The sequence below is a fragment of the Monopterus albus genome, unplaced genomic scaffold (assembly GCF_001952655.1).
Source record: "Monopterus albus unplaced genomic scaffold, M_albus_1.0 scaffold166.1, whole genome shotgun sequence".
Taxonomy (NCBI): Eukaryota; Metazoa; Chordata; class Actinopteri; order Synbranchiformes; family Synbranchidae; genus Monopterus; species Monopterus albus.
The window spans coordinates 908,488-930,211 of NW_018128046.1; the positions used below are offsets into that span (position 1 = coordinate 908,488).

A 21,724-nucleotide genomic window follows, 5' to 3' on the forward strand; every position below is an offset into this window, starting at 1 on the left:
ATAAAGAATAGGATAACATAGTGTGGTACTTGCCAGTGTTTCCCTTAATCTCCTTAACTTAGAGACTCGCGAGACCTGAAAGTGGTAACACGTTTGCGCCTGCGCAATACCATTCGAAACCTTTACAGTGAGCGTGAGCGACGCCGTGGAGGAGAAAGACGAAGCGAACAAAACAAGCAATGGCGACCGCAGCGACAACGGCAGGAGGAACAGGTTCAAGCGGATCGGCCAGTGGCCTAGTCGGCGGCGGAACCACAGTGGGACGAAAGAAAGACGGCGGTCCGTCCACAAAATTCTGGGAAAGCTCAGAGACGATATCCCAGTTAGAGACGGTACGGCTGTGGATCGGAAAGCACTACAAGAAGGTAAGCTAGCTGCTCCTCCATTGATTTCTATGAAGGCCCGCGTCCCACTGGCACAATGCAGCGCTGATATTCCAGCTAGCTGCTGCCACGAAACTAAGCTAAGGCTTTGTGTGCACCTACAAACATTTACTTTTGTTTGCTAGTAAGTGGGCCATACACGGTTAGTACAAACGTGCAGTACATGCCACAAAGTTGATAAGATATGAGCCATGCTATTATGTTAGGTGTCTAACTGTTCATTCAGTAAGGCTAGTATTACCGCACTCAGGAAAATGTTTACAAAGAGCGGCAGATGGACGTTGCATCTATTTAGATGTTCAACACTCAAGCAGCATATCTCAGTTCACAAAATTACATTAAAACGTCCTTATCGGCAAAGCGAAAGGCTCTACGAGCTAAGTCATGTATTAGCCAACTTTAAATAGGACTGAACCTCCATCTTATTACCGCTCATATGCAACTGTAGTCAGAGAATAACCTTAACGTTAATCATCCAATAACTGTGTGCATTTTGAAAGCCCAGTTGAATTTTGTGCAGGAGAGTAAGCACTGTTGGGTTTTGTCGACACAGCAGCTTAGCGGACCGTGTTCAGGCTGCACTCGCCCAACAAAGAATGCTCTTCTGTCACATTGTGCTTTCATCCTAACTCACTGACACGCTTAGGTCAGTTGAATCGAAGCAAACAGCTATTATAATTAAGTAAACTTAGATGAGGTATTGTGTTTGCAATGCTGGAGACAAGCTAACGTTACGTTATAAACAAAAACATAACCGGAATAAGCTTTGCTTCAGCACAAAGGCTTGGCCTCAATCTCTGTTTATATCCACTCGCTGTACCTAAAACAGCTAAATTGGATGTTTTAAGACTAAAAGTGGGTCGTCTTGATATCATCTTTGTTATAAATAGACTAGCTCTTTCGTGTTTCTGTGTGTGTGTTTTAAGTTTGGATTGTTTTATTTTCTCACAGCCAGAGCTTTTGTAATTGCTTCCTTGCACAACGTTATAGCTCAGTTTCATATCAGCAGTGAATATTTACTGGAGGCTAGAAAAAGTTATCATGTATGCATGATTTTTCCATATGGAAGGGACCTCCTGACAGCAACAACCCAGCCTGGTGTACTTTGTTGTTATTGACCCTGACCTTGTGACCTCTCTAAGGGTGCAAGTGAAAGTACATTTTAGTGGCTTCTTCGGTTTAAATGCATCTGTATTGGCAATGTTGATTATTTAATCGACTCAAATTAATCTTAATCTATTTTAATATTTGTGTAATCCTTTTGGGTTTTTTAAAGCAAAAATTTCAAATATTTGCTGTTTCCAGTTTCTCAAATGTCTGGATTTGATGTTTCTCTTGTCACACATGATAACAAACAATAGCTTTGAATTTGTACATGTCACCTTGGTCTGGGAGGACAAAAGACCTTTTTCTCAATTTTCTTCTATTTTTCAGACAAAATGAGTGTTTAATTGATAAAAAACAAAACAAGTAATAACGAGAGTAACTGTTGCAGCCCTATTTGCAAACCTGTTCAAAGAATTGTTGACATTATAATTGTGTTGATCATTTTCACTGGTGTGATCTAATGAATACTTTTATCTCTTGTTTGGTCCCAGTATGTTCAGAATGACTCCCCTTCCAGTAAATCCTTGGCAGGCCTGGTGGTCCAGCTGCTGCAGTTCCAGGAGGACGCATTTGGACGAAGGGTCAACAATCCTGCTCTTACCAAGCTACCTGTAAGCATAGTACACACACGTACACATTTATATTTATATTAAAACTACTTATTTTGTGGTGTTTGTGCTTTATGGTGCTAACACTTTTAATTATCAGTAAAACAAATGTCATATCTTCTAGGGTTGCTATCGTTTGGGTTTTTCTGATACCAGTGCTAAAACAATACTTTTAAAACTGTGCTGGTGTCTTAATGGTTCCATAACCGATGCTTTAAAAGAGGAGCATAAAACCAGGCCATAAATTCAATAATTTTAAGGGCAAGTGCAGTAATTCTATTCTTCTGGCATTGTGATGACAGAATGAAACCTTATTGAAGCACTGCAACCTCTGAGTTAAAAATAGCGCATAGATGTAATAAACATAAGGCACAAAATTTCACCAACAGACAGTTGGTAAAAGCGTTGATTTTCCAAGCAGTGTTAAAGAGGGAATGACCTTAAATTCTACAACATATTCTTAATAACATATTCCATTATTGTCCATTTCACAGCACCAGACGGCAAATGTTTCAATCAACAGACATTTAAGTGGCACTGAAATGAGGCACCGAAATCTGCATTGTGATTCGGTCTGGTAGATACAGATTGTACAGGAACCGGTGCCAATATGTCTTTCTGTTTTCAGGCCAAGTGCTTCCTGGATTTCAAGGCAGGAGGTGCTCTTTGTCACATCCTGGGGTCGGTCTACAAGTTTAAGAGTGAGCAAGGCTGGTAAGTTGGTTAAATACAAGTATTAACCCTGACTTACAACCTTATGTAGTCCTGACTTGTAATTCGGTGGCTTTTTCTCTTGCTGCACCGTTTTCACACTTATACATCTTGAAAAGATTTAGGTTTTTTTTTTTGAGTCCTTAAGTTATGATTTAAGACATAATAATGACAACTATGGCTGCACGATATATCGAAAAAAATATTGTTTTCGCGATAATAGTATGTGCGATATGCGTATCGCAAAGACGTGCGATAAATTAATTTTATATAGTATTTTATGCGTTTGTTGCACATGTTTGGTGTTTATCTGAGTTTGACCAATCAGACGCGACCTTAATAACGCACCCAGCCATCCACCCCCCTAGATACTGTTCTCCTATTGGCTAGAGCGGACCCATATGCGCATAGTCACAGCAAGATCACCACCTCCCAGAGCACGCACTCATCACAGAATGTCCTACTAGATGGGGATCCAGGCAACACATGATTCAGAGAGTTCTTGAGCAGCAGAAGGCCATATGTGAAGTTTTAGCAGCAGACAGAAAGTCAAGACATTTAGTTCCCACTTGGCAAGACCTAGATGTTCTGGAGTCCATTAACCAGGCACTGCAGCCTCTACAAGAGTTCACAGATGCCCTTTCTGCTGAAAGAGATGTGAGTGTTTCATGTGTCAAACCGGTCCTACACGTGATGAACACCTCTCTTCTTGCTGCAAAGGACGAAGACAGTGACTTAACAAAGTGCATAAAGAAAAAGATCCTGGACTACATGAACACAAAGTATGACAACCCAGCTACTCAAGAACTTCTGGACATGGCATCCTTTGTGGATCCCAGATTCAAAGCTGGCTACATCAGCAGTGACAAGGTCCTCAACATCAAAGCAAGAGTGATGTCTGAAATTGAAGCACTTATGCCAAAGGTAAATGTTAATTTGTGATTAAGTAAAAATTCAAATTACTAACTACATTTTACTTACAGAATTTTCATATTTTCATATTCTAGGAGCAAAACGCAGGCAATCAAGATGACAGCATGGATCCATCAGAAGCAATCCAAAAGAAGGCCAAAAAATCCTTAGGCAGTTTCTTCAAAACATCCCCAGCTCCTTCATCTGTGGTACCATCACACTCCGTAGAGGCAGAGCTCAACAGCTACCTGGTATCTCCCACAGTAGACACTGAGGAGAACCCTCTCACTTGGTGGCAACTCCATCAGGTCAACTTCCCACACCTGAGCAAACTAGCTAGAAAGTACCTCTGTATACCTGCAAGCAGCTCACCTTCAGAGAGACTTTTTAGTGCAAAAAAAAAAATTTACTTACAGTCTGGGCACTTTATGTTTTCTAAGATTTTATAATATTTTTATTTATTTATTTAATATGTATAGAAAACCAGGCAAGCAAGGCAATGTTTTGTTTCAAAGCTGTTAAAGCTCTTGGTTCAGATGCTCTTGGCAATTACATGTTGTACACATGGTTACATGTGAATAAAATGATTGAGAGTAATGCCTTTTTATTTTTTGTTACAACAGGTATGCAGTAGTATTTGTGAAGTTTGTTCGCACCACATAATAGTTAGCCTGAATTACAATTAATTCGATCAGAATACATATAGCCTGCGTATTTTGCCACATTAAAGTGTATTTCTTCGATTAGATAATGAAAATACCATTTCTTCAGGGGAATATTAAATATCGCAATAATATCGATATCGCAATATTCAACACCCGTATCGCATATCGCATGTTTTTCCAATATCGTGCAGCCATAACGACAACTTTCTATAGCTCGATGGTGAATGATTGGGATAAAAATGTCAGTGTCAAATTCCACTTTGGATTAGACTAGTGGTTGTTGTATGAAGGCCAAATAGGACCTGAATAGGTATCTTAAAACCCTGAATTGAGCAGTGTTGATCATGACATCACTGAATAATTACATAATTGTCATGTGATTTGCTGTGGTAGAATGGTGCAGCAGCTTCCTGTTGTTTGTTTTATTGGTTTCTCTCCACTAGGCGCCGGTTCGACCTACAGAATCCCTCCCGAATGGACAGGAACGTGGAAATGTTCTTAAATGTAGAGAAGAACTTGGTGCAGGTATGACCCACACAGTCCACACACAAACTGCTAGTAGCTGCTGATTGATGAATGTTCCCAGTTAGGATGTCGTTAGAGGTTTCTGATGTAATTGTTTAGATAAATATGATTGCTCTGGTTAAAATAATCTTGTATTTGCAGAAAGACCCCAATGAGATGTTTAAAACTAGTTGTAACTAGGCATAATCTTATATGGTTTTTGAAGACAGAAGTGTACTCGTTTTAGTTAACTGACAGGCAGTCTTTTTGATCGGACCCACATAATTTAATTGCGGCATTGTTTTTTGTAGCTTTGCTTCTGCAAAATAAAACCAGGCTGCATGGATAGTGGACAAGTGTGATATAAAATACTGTTTCTTGTTTTAACTGAATGTTTCTGTACATGTAGAATAACTGCTTGACTCGACCCACCGTCTTCCTGTCACCGGATATCGAGCAGAAACAGGCCAGTAAGCTCAAAGACATCATCAAAAGGCACCAGGTGAGACCGGGCTTATGACCTTTAGCTGGCCAGAGTAAAGATTTGTCAGTCAAGCAGAGAAGATTTGTTTCTAATAGCAGACTTGGTATCTGCCCCTTTAGTTATTATTGTTTGTTTCCCCTCTATCGCTTCCAGGGCTCTATTACTGAAGATAAGTCGAAGGCCACCCACCACATCTACCCTTCTCCATCTCAACTAGAAGACGGTGGGGTAGAATACTCTGTGACAGTGATTTGTCTTTGATTACATAATATTCAGGGATTGTTGTCTTTCTTTAATTTTCTCAGTCACACTTTCACAAAATGTAACGTCTAAATCAGTACAGTGGAACCTTGGATTGCGAGTGTTTTGCAAGACTAGCAAAAAATTTTGATTTGATATACGAGCGAGGTCTCGCAATATGAGTAGTACGTACGCTTTGTCTGCCGAGCTTCACGTGATGTATGTCACAACTGAGCCGATGGTTCTCGCGCTCCACTCGTATAGTCAATATGTGTACTGCAACAATGGCCCGTCACGCCAGCCACGATTCTTTTCAAAGGTAAAGTGCAGGTTAATTTGTTTTATTTTTAATTTATACTGTATTTGTATTACTGTAATCATTTTTGTATGGATAAGTGGGTGTGGAATGAATCTGAGTTTCCATTATTTCTTATGGGGAAATTTGCTTTGATATACAAGTGCTTTGGATTACGAGCACATTGCCAGAATGAATTATACTCGCAATCCAAGGTTCCACTGTATTTTATTTATTATAGCAGCGAAAAGAGTCAATGAAAACATTGATTACAGTAAGAAGATGTTAAATAACAAAGTGAAGTAATATGTGACTGATTATCTTATTATTTTGTAGTATTAGGTATGTTTTGTTTATATAATGCCTAGTATTTCTTAAAAATTGTGTGTATGTGTGTGTTTTTATGTTGGTCTTGGTTTATGTGTGTTGCAGATGAGTGGCTTCGTCCTGTCATGAGGAAAGACAAACAGGTGCTGGTGCACTGGGGTCTCTACCCAGACAGGTGAGTAGGGAGGACAGTAGAGAAGCTCGCAGACACCTGGATCTCTGCTCATACCGTTTGATGAATCAGCATTAAACATCTTTTTACTACGTTAAGTGGATTTCTCCAAGTAGTTTATAACAGAATACCAGTTTCCAAAACTTACATTTTATCTGAATGTTGAATTTATTACACATTTTAACTTTTTTTTAATCTGTAAAATCAGCTCTTAAATCTTTGATTTTTCTGTTAATTAAAATCTTATTAATGCTGGAATATAATAATAATAATAATATAATCTCCTTTCATAACATATAACATAACCACGCTCGGTAAAGGGCTGTTTGCAACTAAGTCTGTTTCAGTAAGGTCCAGTGGACTGATCTGTTTCTGTTGTAGGGCTCCTGACATGATAATGTTTGGGTGCCTTTTCTAGGTTTATTTGGCATGTAGGTTCATTAATATATTGATCATTGAGTCATGGCTGTTTTTTGTTTTGTTAGCTATGATACCTGGGTATCAGCCAATGAGGTGGATGGTGACGTGGAGGACCCACCCAGCACTGACAGACCCTGGAAGGTGAGCAGTGCAGAAGGAACTTGTAGCATGTGCAACATTTTTGCCATTAAAATGTTCTTTGGTATTTAAAAGGAATTAATTAGCGGCCAGTGTGAAGTCACACCATACAGTTTTGATATTTTGAATGGTTTTTTTTTTTATGCCTTCCAAATGTTTACATATAATAAGATGCACTTGTTGTGGCTACTGCAGTGCTGTTATAACAGAGATTGACCCCCACCACTTACACAATATCCCCATGTAGTTTTATGAAACTAAATATTGAACATCAGGAAAGAAAGAGCACAGGTGTGTGTTTGTTTTTGTTTTTTAACAGCAAATACTATTATGTTTGATTGTGGCTGTTTGTGCTGCTCCCAGCAGCATTTAACAGATGTGTTGGTCTGGCTGTGGTTGGAGTTAATGGTACTGCTATTAAAAGGCACCATGTTTGTTAAAAGTGTTGATGACCAGCACACTGACATTTGATCGTGGCGAACATGTTGCCTCAACCTCTATGTCCTTCCTTCTCCCCATCAGGTCCATGCCAAATGGGTTTTAGACACTGATGCCTTCAATGAGTGGATGAATGAAGAAGACTACGAGGTGGATGAGAACAAGAAGCCAGTTAGCTTCCGCCAGAGGGTCTTCCCTAAGGAGGAGGAGGTAGGTACTGTGCTGTGTATGTTCAATGCACAGGTTTTTTGTGATATCTTTTAAGTTCCAGAATACCCAGCTCTAATCCATCAGTACAGTTGAACTTGTACAACATTCAATATCAATGAGAAATTTCCTGATCGAGTCCAGAATTGGTTATAATTAACTAACAAAAGGCACTCAAACAGAAACTGGTCAGAGTTCTGTACTGTATGGAAAGTTGGTGATGGAAATTTTTTGAGTGAATGCTTGTGAATGAGTTGTTTTTGCTGCAAGTTTGTGTTTGTTGCATGCAGCTATGTGTTGCTGTCCTTTTGCTTCGTCTCCCTCTGGCCTGTTTGTTGTCCATCCTTTTCAAATCTTTCCTCACTCTTTCTCCTTCTAAGGTATGTCAGGGTTGCTGTTGATGTTTAGAAAATGATTTTTAACAACTTCCGGGATTTAAAAATCAGACCGAGAAGTGGCTAATAAAAAAAAAAAATCTTTACTAGCTGCATGTGATTTCACAGATCAAAAGACTTCATGCGATTGCAGTTGCATATGATATGAATGACTGAATAAAAAGGGAAGTTATATTTACAAGTTGTTCTATAGTGTCACTGTCTTACACTATCTTTTTTGCCTGATTTATTGCTGACACCTCATGGAAGCACCCTTTCCCACTTAGTCATGCAGATGCTTCGATGCTCCTACCTAATTTGAGGTTTGAAAAACTGGCAGCTAATGAGAAAGCTGTTCAAAACTGTTGTTTAACTTACATTTGGAGAGCATCATGATAAAAAAGTCGGTGAACAGCCAAAAATGGTAGTAGATGAACTACGACCTGTGGTGATTTTTCTGGTAAAGATCATTTTTGGCAGATCAGTATTTCACCTCAACTCAGAAGTAAAGGGAGAAGCTTTTTTGAGAGAGGACAGTATACAGGAACCCTGGTCGTCTCCTCCACCACCACCACGGCATCCTCCCCCTCCCTGCTGTTGTTCTCCCAGTGCTTCCCCTCCTTGTGTGTGCAACCGTTCCATCCTCTCATTCTGCGGCTCTTTCTCTCATCCTCCATCCCTCGCTCCCTGCGCTGCACGGGGTTTGTCTGATCAGTCTTCCCGTACACCCGATCGCAAGGAAAAAACAGCACTCCTGCAGAATCCCGCAAGAAGGGAGGAAAGAAGGGGTGAGAAGCCTTTTTTCCAGAAGTAGGGCCAAAAAAATCTAGTTGTAATATTCACAGAAAGATTGAATAGATGATGCAAATTTGAGTGAGCTTGGAAATTTGGGATAGCTTGTTTGTTAATGTTTCCAGTTGCATATATTCTGTGCGTCAGGAACCTGGGGCCTCACTGGAAGCGACGGGGCCACAGAGGTGAAGAAGAGGACACAGAGGAGGACATGACCAAGGACATGGATGACTCATCAGCTGGTGCCAGCATGGAAGAGGGCAGCATCTCCAAGAATGGTGCATACTGAGGATGTGACAGAGCTATTGATTGTGTTCTAGTGGCAAAGCTGTGATCATTGGTTATGAAACTGTTAGTGTGTCAGCACTTGCGGCCACTGTACTAGTACAGATGATTGGCAGAACTATGTTCTAATTAGATTTCCCTAATGCTGGCCCAACTGGGTGAACCAGAGGGTCTGGAGGCAAATTGATTTTAGTTGAATATTTGCAGTGCCAGACAGTGTTCTGTTCAGGTTTTACATCCAGCAGCTTGCTGTTGGTCCAAAGTGCTGAAAGTGAGAATATGTGCCATATCAGATTAGTGCAGAGCACACAGGGAGCTGCAGTGGAGGCAAAGCCAGGTAAACTACAGTAAGAGGAGGCTGTGCACACTGAATTTTGTAAGCTCCTGAAGAATGAAAGTCTTTTAGGCAAACATTGCATCAGTATATTTTTTGGAGGGCTTGTGTATGTCGTTGTGCAGACAGCTTCTTTTTCTTTGTATGCTGGTGTCCAACTTGAGTTGGAACACACACCATCCACTTGGTTTGCTGTAAGCAAACTGCCAGCTTTGTGCTTTGAAGCTAGATTGTCTTCCCCATTGTCATATTGTTTTTCTTCTTAGGGAGAAAATTGAATTGTTCAGATGTGATAAGATGCTTTTACTTAAAACCATAAATCTGACTTCACTGTTCAAACTCAGGTTTATAAACTGGCATCCACAGAACCAACAAATGCATACAGAACGTCTCACCTAACAGCAAATTGGTAACAGATCAGTTCAGTCATTTTTAAGTTTGAAATCTGTGATGGGTTTTATGTGGTTCCCTATGTGGCATAAAGATGACCAGAAAAATGACTGGACTTTCTGACACACTTGTGTTCCTGACAGTCAAGTAGGAAAAAGCCTGAGGATTTTTTTGTTAACAGGGATGAATGGAGCTTATTCTGTCTTCCCCTTAAAGACTCCCTTTAAAAACCAAACACAATCCTCACTAAAAACACTGTTTTTAGGCCATGTCCCATCTGCAGTGTCCCACTTTGACAAAAATCTCCTCCTTTTTCTCCCCAACACACACACACACACACTCACTCTGTCTTTTTAGTATCCTCTTTAGCAGACCACAGTGCTGGTTAATGCCTCCCTGTCCACAGCTGAATTAAGCCATCTTCAAATTTATTATTTGTTTACCTTTTCAGCATTTCTCTTTTTTTCTCATTGTGATTTGATCTCTTTTCTTCCATACTCAGCAAATTCAAAGAAAGACAGTGAAAACACTCCGTTAAAAGGAGGGAATGTGGCCGACTTGGGTTTGTATCTGTGACTAAGTTTGTCTGTTAGTCTGGGTTACAATAATCAGTTCAGAAGATTTTAAATATGAGCCATGTCACAGTGTGGTGCATCTCAGCTGTTTTTGTTTTTCCAGATGACATGGAGGATGACTCTGTGCTGTCTGGTGGAAAGGTAAGATGACTGATGATTCTGTCTTTATCAAACCAAACCCTGTAGTTGTTGGGTGAAAGGGAGAGATGTAGTGTTACTTGACCCTTTGCTGGCTTCTCAGGGCAGCTACCAGTGGTTCTATTCATTATCAGTCAGTCTTTTTAAATCAATTTGAATACATTTTTAGCTAAACAAATTAGGGTATAAAATGGTATAGATAACGTGAAGGTATGTCATGGCCATCATACTAATCATGATGAAAATTAATCACTTAAGTTTTTTTTTTGTTTTGTTTTTTGTGTGTGTTTTTTTTTTTATCAGCTTCCCCTTGTTTGTTCTTTTAAAAACTTTGTGCTTGTACATCTTTGTTTTAGGATCGCCCAGATAACTAGGCCTTTAAGGTTTATGATGAACAAACCTTTGTATCTCAGTTGTGCTTGCACTCTTTTTGTCTGCAGGATGATGAGGACCAGGGTAAAGCTGAAATCAGCCGACTGATAGACTCTGGTGAGGACAACGTGACTGAACAGACTCACCACATCATCATCCCCAGCTACGCTGCTTGGTTTGACTACAACTGGTAAGAGCTGGAGAGCAGGGGTAAATGCATTACTAAAGAAATATTATTACATTACAAGAGAAAGCGAAAGGTGGAAAAACAGTCATAAGAACTTAGAAAAATGTATATTAGTTGCTGTCTTTTGAAAAAGAACTGGTTTATCCATCTGTGTGCAGTGTTAAGTACTTTGAATGGTGAGTCCCCACATTGATTTTTCTTTTTTCTTGCTAGTATCCATGAGATTGAGAGAAGAGCCTTGCCTGAGTTCTTCAACGGAAAGAACAAATCTAAAACTCCAGAGATGTGAGCTTACGCACACACCAGCTACCACTAGACATGTTTTATGTGTGTACAGTGTGATGTTGCAGACTCAAAGTTTTCTGCTAATCTCTCTGTGGTTCTTCTCGACTCTTACCCAGATACCTGGCCTACCGGAACTTCATGATCGACACATATCGGCTGAACCCTCAGGAGTACCTCACCTCCACCTCTTGCCGTAGGAACTTGACTGGGGATGTCTGCGCCATCATGAGGTGAGCTAAGTTTCATGAATGTGTGTTTTTTTGATGGCTCTGCTGTCTGTTAAGGTGTGGCACAGTGAAAAACTATTTGTGGTGGCTAAATGTATACATGAATACTGCAAATGCTGCTTAAACAAAATAAGTCACTGTATTAGTGTGGGTAATTTAACACTTGCTGGAAAACCCCTTAGCTTATGACGATGAGTGCTGACATTTTTTATGAATAAATAAAAATAAACCAGAAAATGTTCAAAAGAGGATAAAATAAAGGTAACTGAATGCTGTTTGTCTTCAGGGTTCATGCGTTCTTGGAGCAGTGGGGTTTGGTGAACTACCAGGTTGACTCAGAGAGCCGCCCCTTACCCATGGGCCCTCCACCCACACCACACTTCACTGTGCTGGTTGACACACCCTCTGGTCTCATGCCCCTGAACCACCGACCCACACCAGTAAGGATCACTTAAACTTATGGAGTGAGGAAAACAATCCTGTGATGATGAAAATGCAAAGGGGTGCATTCTTTCATGTAGCAGTGAGATGAACTATGATCCAGGAAGGCTGGTCTGAGTAATGGTTTAGTAAGTGTGAATACTTATCAGACACCACTACATGGCACATGGTTTATTTTACAGCCAAACAGTAGAAACATGTTGCTGCAAAAATTGTTCCAGGTCCAACTCCAATGTTCATCCAATGCAGTCGTCTAGGGCGGATGATTACTTTCATTATCATTTAATTGTTTGGTCTGTAAATTATTTTTTTGTCCAATAGTAAACAAATAAAAACACAGTTTTCCTCCATTTGAAAAGACTCAAAGAATATTTGATTTTAATGAATTACAGAAATAGCTGTTCATTTTCATTCAAACGAATGAGGAAAATGCCTTGTTTTCCTGCAGTGCTGTGTCTGAACAGAGTGGGAGAAACAAGAATGTGTATCACAACTGTAAGGCGCTGAAGCTGTACTGGGTGAACATTATTGCTTAATGGTTTCTCGTCCTTCCAGATTCCCCCTCCACAGCCAATGCCCAACTTCACAGACAAAGGCAAAGACAAGCCCATTGACCTGCAGAGCTTTGGCCTTCGTGCTGACCTCTACAAGAAAAGCTCCAAGGTCAGCATCCGACTTGCTCAACATGTTGTGTATTTCATATTATGATTTTGTGTGTCTCAATTTGGTGAGGTGTTTTTTTTGGCAGTACCAAAAATTCTAAAGTGTCTCAATTTGGTGAGGTGATTTTTTTGGCAGTACCAAAAATTCTAAAAACTCATGGTACTTTTCTTTTTCACTTTTTTGATCAGTGCATCTTTTCTGATCCGGCTTAAAATACTGCTAATGCACTTTGCTATTGTCTTTTACCTATCTTTAGTTGATAATTTGGCTGTGGGTCTCTGCAGGGTAAAGCGGCCGGCTCCACCAGGGAATGGACTGAGCAGGAGACTCTGCTGCTGCTAGAGGTGAGTCTCACTGGTCGACGTCACGTCACTGTGCTGCTGCAGCGTGAACTGCAGATGGAGGACAGGAAGTGATTTTCTACATAGGCAGTACTGTCACAAGCTGTCAGAATGGCTTAGTCTTCTGTCATTTACGGTTGATCAACTGAATCACACTGACAAAGCAGGTGAAGCTTTTATTGGGTACTAGAAGTAGTAGTTCATAAGGGCAGGAAATGCTAGAAATTGACCGTAAAACACTGGTAGTGTTTCCTCCTCGCTTGTGCGTTTCTCCCCTGTTAAACACTGTTTCCCTTGGTGCAGTGACTTCTCCATCCTGTTTTATGATTATCATCCAATGTCTTTAGTGGTGTGTCACTGGACCTTTGACAGTGGTCAACCTATGTTATGTAAACAACCGTAACGTTAACGTTGAGAGGCACTGTGTGTTGAATGCTTATTGCTAGGTTAATCCACAGGACCATAGACACACATTATATTATGTCTGTGCGCAGGACAACTTTTCACTTCCTGCCCTCATCTGAGTGTCGCATGTCATAACAATCACGTTTGCAACCCACATATACTGGGATGATGCTGAGCACCAAAACGCAGTCTCTTCCTCTGTCTGTCAAAACACTGGTAGAGACATAAATTGGTTACTGCACCTCTTACATGTTCCCCATACATCACCTGCCTTTCACCCTGAATCGGTCTTATTCATTCCCTTCCTGTTTTCGCCTCATTTGGTTCCCATTTGTCTGCCTGATTCCTCCTCTTTCTGTGAGCCTTTTTCTTCATCTTTTCCTGGTTTCATAAATCATCCCTGTCCTTTCTTAAATCTTTCCTTTCTCTGTCGTTCCACTTTGAATTACTCTCCCTTCCACCATTCACAACCCTCCACCTCTTTCCTTCCAATCCATTATCTTCATGATGCATCAGTCTGTCTGGTTTTGGGATCCTTTATGCTTCTGTGAGTACTGCTCACATTTGTGAGGTATTACTAATGAAATATATTCTTCTCTTGCTAACAGGCCCTGGAGATGTACAAGGACGACTGGAACAAAGTATCGGAGCATGTTGGTTCACGCACCCAAGATGAATGCATCTTGCACTTCTTGCGTCTGCCTATTGAGGATCCATACCTGGAGAGCACCGAGGCCACTCTGGGCCCATTGGCCTACCAGCCCATCCCCTTCAGCCAGTCTGGAAACCCAGTCATGAGTACAGTAGCTTTCCTAGCTTCTGTGGTCGACCCCAGAGTGGCGTCTGCTGCCGCCAAGGCAGCCCTAGGTGAGAACTGAGGGGAGGAAGCATCACCTCGTTGAAACCTGTTTAAGTTCGGTGAATGAGATGTTGGATTTTATAGACTAGTTTTACTTAGGTAAAACATTTTTACAATAAATATCAGGGCTACAGTTCTTCTGTAATTATACCATCTTTGGGTGTGTATTTACAAATAGGTCAAGTGAGTGCAAATATGAGTGCCTAACTTTGGGAAGCCAAAATATTTTGTAGTCCTGTAATTCAGTTCTACACAACTTTATCCATCCCTGTAAGTGCAGCTGTTTGCACCAGTTTGTCACCCAGATAAACACGCACACACAATAGGTAGGAGACAAATAAAAAAAAAAGTTAGTCACCAAAAACATTTAAAGGCTGTAAACTTAAACTAAAAATTATGCAAGGAATTGGTAAGTATCTGAAAAACTAAATTTAAAAAGGTATGCAAGCTAATGAATATATAAAGTAATGAACCCATGCAAAAGATAAAAATGAGAATAAATGTTTCAGTAATGCACCATTGCCAGTATTATCATGTTTATTTGTTAGGATTTGTTTCAGAGTATTATGCTGTAATAAAGACCTTTTAGTGTCAGGTTAATGTCAGATTTGAACTGAAAATTAATGGATGTCCTCTCTGTCTGCAGAGGAGTTTTCTCGAGTACGTGAGGAGGTCCCAGCGGAGCTGGTGGAGGCTCATGTGAAGAAGGTTCAGGAGGCAGCCAGGAGCACAGGAAAGGTGGACCCTGCCTTCGGCCTGGAGAGCAGCGGCATTGCTGGCACTGCTCCCGAGGAGCCAGAAAAGCCTGGTGAGTAACATGTCATGTCGCTGGTTAAGAATTCCTGACCACCCTGAAAAGTCAGTAATTAGTGAATGCAAGTGTAAACATTTGTAAAACTTGAAGCAGAATTTTGTTGAAAAAAGGGACGTGTATCTGATTTGTGGTTGTAGGCTGTTGTAATGTTTGCAGCCACTGGAGGGCAGCATTATCACAAGCCTAGAGGCAACTTTGATGCAGATTATTGCTGTTTGTGTGTGTATTTATTAAGGCCAAGGGGCAAGTGGTTTGTCAACAGATTGCTCTGTACTGACCTCCTTGGTTTTTCTTCAAATGGCTATTTTGCTTCATCTGAATATGCAGCAGCTATGATCAGTCTGTTTTGGCATTAAAAGACAGTGTGCATTTTTTAGCAGCTGGTAAAATATGTTCAATATAGAAGTATTGGTTTGTGTATGTGCGCTCTGCCATGGAAACCAATGGATTAAAACAACAGTGACAGATGGGTCAGGGGAGTAGGAGGAGGGGGAGGTGGAAAACTGGGTCACCACTCTGACATGTGCTTGTTTCTTTCTCTTCCTTTTGCTCTGCTTTCTTTAAAATGTCTTTAACTTCTGCTCACTCTTCACTCAAACAGACACACACACACACACACACACATACACACACACAAAATACCAGTCATTTATTATACCTGAATTTGTGCCACCTAGAGCTAAAGTTGCAATTGATAATTGTGTTCAGCACCTTGCATGGCCTGAAGCCTCCCATCTGACACACACACATTACACAGTCAATATTTTAACCCTTAACACATGTTCAGGTACACCTGTGGCATGGTTTAGCATTCACTGTACACATGTATTCAACCAGTTACATGTCTGCATGTTTGGTCATTTGTGAGTTTGTGCAAACTTTGCACTTACTCCTCACCCTTCTCTGTGGGTCTGTTACTTTAAGATGCTTTTGAGCTTAATTTCTGTTCCAGACTTCTTTCCCTCACTCATTTTTATTTTTAATGGTGTGTACCTTTAGAGAATCAAAAAATGTCTTCTATTATAAATATGATGGCGCTGTTGCAGTTCAAGCTGTTACTTGTATCAGTGTTGAAAGTTTTGTACTTGCTCATTTCACTGAAACATTGTTTATGCATGTATCTTGTTTCTTGTTTGTCTTTTTGTACTTTTGCAGCATAATCGGTTCAGGAGAGAATTAGTTCAAATAAAAAAATGCAGCCCACATCACAGCAATCTGTGACCACCCTGATCAGATTACCCTGTAAAATGATGTAATTTATTTTTTGTCATAATTGTCACTTGCAGAAACCACGGAGCCAGAGAAGATGGACACGGACACAGAATCCCAGCAGGCCGATAAGGTAAAACCCATTTTATACTGTAAACACTTTTGCATCCTACATGTGATTAAAAAAAAAAACTGCACTTTGTATTTGCAAAAGAAAGGTATAAAGCTGTTATTGTTAGTGACAACTTGGTTCCCACTCAGAAGATGAGGGCAGCAACCATAGCATGCTGCTGCTGTGGCTGGTTTTACGTGGTCTACCATTATGCGAGTCCGATTTGTCTCCATTAAAGTGCAAGGCACAGCCGTTTACCGACGGCATGCATCCATCTGAATGGGACTAGGAAGCTAACAAAATGTGTGGGGAAAAACGTTTCAATAAGGAATTATAAATAAGAGGAATTATTCATAGTCCAAGCTGTTGCACATCAAACGCACAGTAACAACATGCACTGTGGTTAACTGAGGGGAGAAGCTCAAACCTGTTGGTAAACTAGGCTATAACCATATCTCAGAAGAAAAAAACTTCTTGTAAGAGCATTGTTTCAACAGGAATACACGTGTGCTACCTGTCTTGTTATTCTGAAATATCCATATGGCAGCTCAACATTATATATTGTCAATTTAAATAGGGCGCAATTTAACTGTTGCATCATATGCAGCTGTGTTTTACTGACTTTTAAATTCTCCGAAATATGTTTCTGTTACTCTTTTGTATTTAAATACCGATGTTAATCTGTTTGAAATCATGCTAGTTGATTTTTATAAAACACATTGTTGAATAATCACACTGAAGAGTCAAGTGACTACATCCTTAGTTGGCTGCAGTCCTACTTTTTAGTCGGAAATGCCATTACTACTCATTTCTGTATATTTTTTTTCTCCAACACTTTGTCCTCTCACTCGTGGCATTTAACATTTATCTTTCCACCTAACTACATTTGTTCCATGTCTCTTGGAAACATCCAGTGGTGAATTTAATGGCATTTACATCCTCATTGACCCCACTCTGCTGGGCAGCTGATGGCTTCCTTATTAACATCCATTAAACAATGTCGGACGCTGTGTCCAGTCAGTGATTGATCCCAAAATGCAACCCAATACAACCCATTATTTCATTTGATCTGAGAATTACTGCATTAACAGCTAATCAGCCACATTTACTTTCCTTGTTTGTTGATACATTAGTTGTGGTTTATAAAACATTCCTTTTTCTTGAGTAGCTTGCTTCATTCAATCACGTTTTTTTTTCTTAGACACAGTCTAAAGTCGTATCTTAAAGTCTGACTTGTAACAAGGCTAGTTGGTGTTTTCTCTGGCATTGACACGGGCCACTTAACCTTGTTTGTCTTTGTGTTCTTACTTCAGGTGGAGTCAAAGGATGATGCAGAGAAGCCCAGTGAGTCTGCAGAGAAAGGCGACAAGACAGAGGCCACAGAAAAGGTGAAGAAGGAGGGGACGGATGCGTCAGAGCGTGAGGAGGAGAACGAAGAGGGAGGGGAGGCCAAGTCAGCTCCAGCAGGTAACACTGAGACTCATGACAAAATATAAGCTCACAACTAGAACATTTCATTAGCATTTGACTTGTAATTAAGGATGCAACAAACTACTGCTTTCAATATCGAACCAATAATTTTGGTGATTAATCAGTTTTCCTTTTAGGCTATAGAATTTCCCTAACACTAAGATGATGTCATCAAATTGCAGAGCTCCAATGAACAGTCCACACCACAAAGATATTTGGTTTACACAGAAGGCAGCAAATCCTTGAATAACTACCTAATAAATTATCTCAGGAGCTGTTGATTATTAAGCAGCTAAAAGAGTAATTGATTAATCTTCTCAGCTTCAGAAGTTAATTGCTAAATGTAGCTGCAAATTTTAGACTGTGTAGAAACCGCTCCTGTAATAGGCCTGTTTTATTCAGTGCTCTTGTCCTTTAAAATACAAACATACAAAATATACAAGAGTGCAGTAGAACATTGTTCAATGAAGACATTGCACAGCTGTTGAATCTCCACCCCCATCAGACAAGGACAGAGAGGAGACTATGGAGACATCATCCTCAGAGCAGGAGAAGGATAAAGAAGAGAAGGCAGCTACAGAGGAGGGAGAGGACAAGAGGAAGAAGCTGGAGCATGACATCGGAGAGGGAAACATTGCCACTGCAGCCGCTGCTGCTCTGGCATCTGCAGCCACCAAGGCCAAGGTGAGAGTGCAGGACAGCTGACTAAACCATAGCAAACACACACACACCTAGGCTGTCATTTAAAACATGGTTCTATCAGTAAATGGTTTGACACAGTTGGTTTTTTCCAGGTATTGTGTTTTAGTAGATGATAATGTTAGTGGACATGAAGGAGCTGAAAGTTTTTCATCATGCTTTTGTTCATGTTCTGTGCTCTTTTCTTCGTACCTCACTGCTTAATGTGTGTGTAATAACATGGGGATTGTTGACAGGCATTCTGTAAAATGTTTAAAGGAACACCAACAAAGTGAACCAGGTTTTGATGACAGAATAACTCCAGAATGAGCTGAACTTCAGCAAACATTTCTTTGAATGATATGTTAATCACTCAGATATTTATCATCGATCTGCCTGTTTCTCTTTTCCTATTTCCTTCTCTTCAGCACTTGGCAGCGGTGGAGGAGAGGAAGATCAAGTCCCTGGTTGCTCTGCTGGTGGAGACCCAGATGAAGAAGCTGGAGATCAAGCTGAGGCATTTCGAGGAGCTCGAGACTATCATGGACCGAGAGAAAGAGGCTGTAAGTCAAAAAGACGTGCTTTCTGGATGATCTTGAAAGTTCTATTGATTTAAAATCTACAACACAGAGTGCAAAAACTAAAGGTGAAGGATGGTATCACACAGTCCTACTTCTGTAACTGCTAAATTGAAATAAAGGGCCAGTAAATACTAGAAGTCCATCTGCCAGTGTTGGTTACTGAACAAGTTGCTTCCCGCTTGATTCAAATCCTCCGCAGATGAATTGCAAATAGACCACTGCTCAGACTAAAGGGTTTGAAACCGTTACCTGCCTCTATAGGGCAAAGGAACGGCCCTCAGCTCTGTGTGTGGGTGTGTGTGTCCTGCCCCTGAACAATCCCTGGAGACTCAAGTGGGTGTAAAACTGTGTTTGCGTGGTGGAGGCATTGAAAGCGTAGCACAATTCTGCAACTGAAAATGGTGCATGAAAAGGTTTATATAAGCTTAGTGAAGGCTAGAAAGGCCAAACCTCTGGCAGTACCATATGCTATAAAACACTGAGCATAGAAAAAAGATCTACACAGAACATCAAGTAAACACAGTGCAGTTTTACACCGAGTCTACAGGCAAACTTGCTGCACTTGTTCTTTTGTCATAGAGAAATACTTGGATGCCAGTGTAAGAATCTTTTTGGCTTGAGTTCCCAGAGATTACTTACCCATAGTGGGATTTAGCCTACTGGTACAAAACACTTAAATGGTCATGAGGATTCATCGTCTGTCCATCTTCTACATTAGATTACATAAGAACAAATCCTGCATATCACTGTCGCCTTTTATTAGGTTCAAACCCAAAGTCCTGCCAGATGGATGAAGTGGAAGCTTTTTTTTTTGCAGCCAATTATCAATTCATCTCAAACCCTGAGTACGCAAACTAAAACTATCTTTATGGTTAAAAGCCACTAGTCTAAGTGGAAAATAATGTACAGTCAGGTCCATAAATATTGGGACATCGACACAATTCTAACATTTTTGGCTCTATACACCACCACAATGGATTTGAAATGAAACGAACAAGATGTGCTTTAACTGCAGACTGTCAGCTTTAATTTGAGGGTATTTACATCCAAATCAGGTGAACGGTGTAGGAATTACAACAGTTTGCATATGTGCCTCCCACTTGTTAAGGGACCAAAAGTAATGGGACAATTGGCTTCTCAGCTGTTCCATGGCCAGGTGTGTGTTATTCCCTCATCCCAATTACAATGAGCAGATAAAAGGTCCAGAGTTCATTTCAAGTGTGCTATTTGCATTTGGAATCTGTTGCTGTCAACTCTCAAGATGAGATCCAAAGAGCTGTCACTATCAGTGAAGCAAGCCATCATTAGGCTGAAAAAACAAAACAAACCCATCAGAGAGATAGCAAAAACATTAGACGTGGCCAAAACAACTGTTTGGAACATTCTTAAAAAGAAGGAACGCACCGGTGAGCTCAGCAACACCAAAAGACCCGGAAGACCACGGAAAACAACTGTGGTGGATGACCGAAGAATTCTTTCCCTGGTGAAGAAAACACCCTTCACAACAGTTGGCCAGATCAAGAACACTCTCCAGGAGGTAGGTGTATGTGTGTCAAAGTCAACAATCAAGAGAAGACTTCACCAGAGTGAATACAGAGGGTTCACCACAAGATGTAAACCATTGGTGAGCCCCAAAAACAGGAAGGCCAGATTAGAGTTTGCCAAACGACATCTAAAAAAGCCTTCACAGTTCTGGAACAACATCCTATGGACAGATGAGACCAAGATCAACTTGTACCAGAGTGATGGGAAGAGAAGAGTATGGAGAAGGAAAGGAACTGCTCATGATCCTAAGCATACCACGTCATCAGTGAAGCATGGTGGTGGTAGTGTCATGGCGTGGGCATGTATGGCTGCCAATGGAACTGGTTCTCTTGTATTTATTGATGATGTGACTGCTGACAAAAGCAGCAGGATGAATTCTGAAGTGTTTCGGGCAATATTATCTGCTCATATTCAGCCAAATGCGCTATCTCTCTGATGGGTTTGTTTTGTTTTTTTCAGCCTAATGATGGCTTGCATCCATTGTGGTGGTGTATAGAACCAAAAATGTTAGAATTGTGTCGATGTCCCAATATTTATGGACCTGACTGTATATTGGTGTGCAGTTTTGGTCAGCTGACCCTTTGAGTGTTCATAATAAAGTTAATTGAGTACACAAATGGTTCAGTTTCTCAGTAGCTGCAGGAAACACCAACACTTTTCATTAAAATATAACATGCATATAATGTCTTTAGTGCATGACAACATTAAATGGAGGTCCTGGCAAATGGAACAAACGGCACATCGCCATTTGATAAAATTTCACCCTACCTTATAAGATTGTCCTTGGTTACAGAGCCAAAGGAAATGGGTGTTCCTGTAATCACTGAAAGTAACGGTGGAACCAACAGTGACCCTTTTACCAACTCACCCATGTTCTCTCATCAGAATGGGCTGCCAGTTGTTCTTGGTGTTGATTATAACAAATCTCCTCATTAATGTTTTGGCCATCTCTCTGCAGCTGGAGCTTCAGCGGCAGCAGCTGCTCACCGAGCGTCAGGCGTTCCACATGGAGCAGCTCAAATATGCTGAGATGAAG

At 40.6% G+C, this 21,724-nt stretch overlaps 1 protein-coding gene across 1 annotated transcript in view; it reads left to right on the plus strand.

The window, feature by feature from the left end:
- The first annotated feature begins 63 nt into the window (after positions 1–63).
- LOC109968951 (SWI/SNF complex subunit SMARCC1-like) overlaps positions 64–21,724 on the plus strand; it is a 103,173-nt gene continuing 81,512 nt past the window's right edge. The window contains 27 exon segments of the mRNA XM_020615553.1: positions 64–365; positions 1,982–2,101; positions 2,727–2,812; positions 4,830–4,911; positions 5,300–5,392; positions 5,528–5,597; positions 6,342–6,411; positions 6,894–6,969; positions 7,489–7,614; positions 8,701–8,728; positions 8,731–8,773; positions 8,925–9,055; positions 10,289–10,348; positions 10,465–10,502; positions 10,940–11,061; positions 11,272–11,343; positions 11,460–11,573; positions 11,857–12,010; positions 12,567–12,674; positions 12,959–13,018; positions 14,029–14,287; positions 14,926–15,087; positions 16,380–16,435; positions 17,728–17,881; positions 18,390–18,568; positions 18,991–19,125; positions 21,647–21,724. Of these exon segments, the coding sequence (XP_020471209.1) occupies positions 180–365; positions 1,982–2,101; positions 2,727–2,812; positions 4,830–4,911; positions 5,300–5,392; positions 5,528–5,597; positions 6,342–6,411; positions 6,894–6,969; positions 7,489–7,614; positions 8,701–8,728; positions 8,731–8,773; positions 8,925–9,055; positions 10,289–10,348; positions 10,465–10,502; positions 10,940–11,061; positions 11,272–11,343; positions 11,460–11,573; positions 11,857–12,010; positions 12,567–12,674; positions 12,959–13,018; positions 14,029–14,287; positions 14,926–15,087; positions 16,380–16,435; positions 17,728–17,881; positions 18,390–18,568; positions 18,991–19,125; positions 21,647–21,724 (2,862 nt within the window). The 5' untranslated portion in view covers positions 64–179.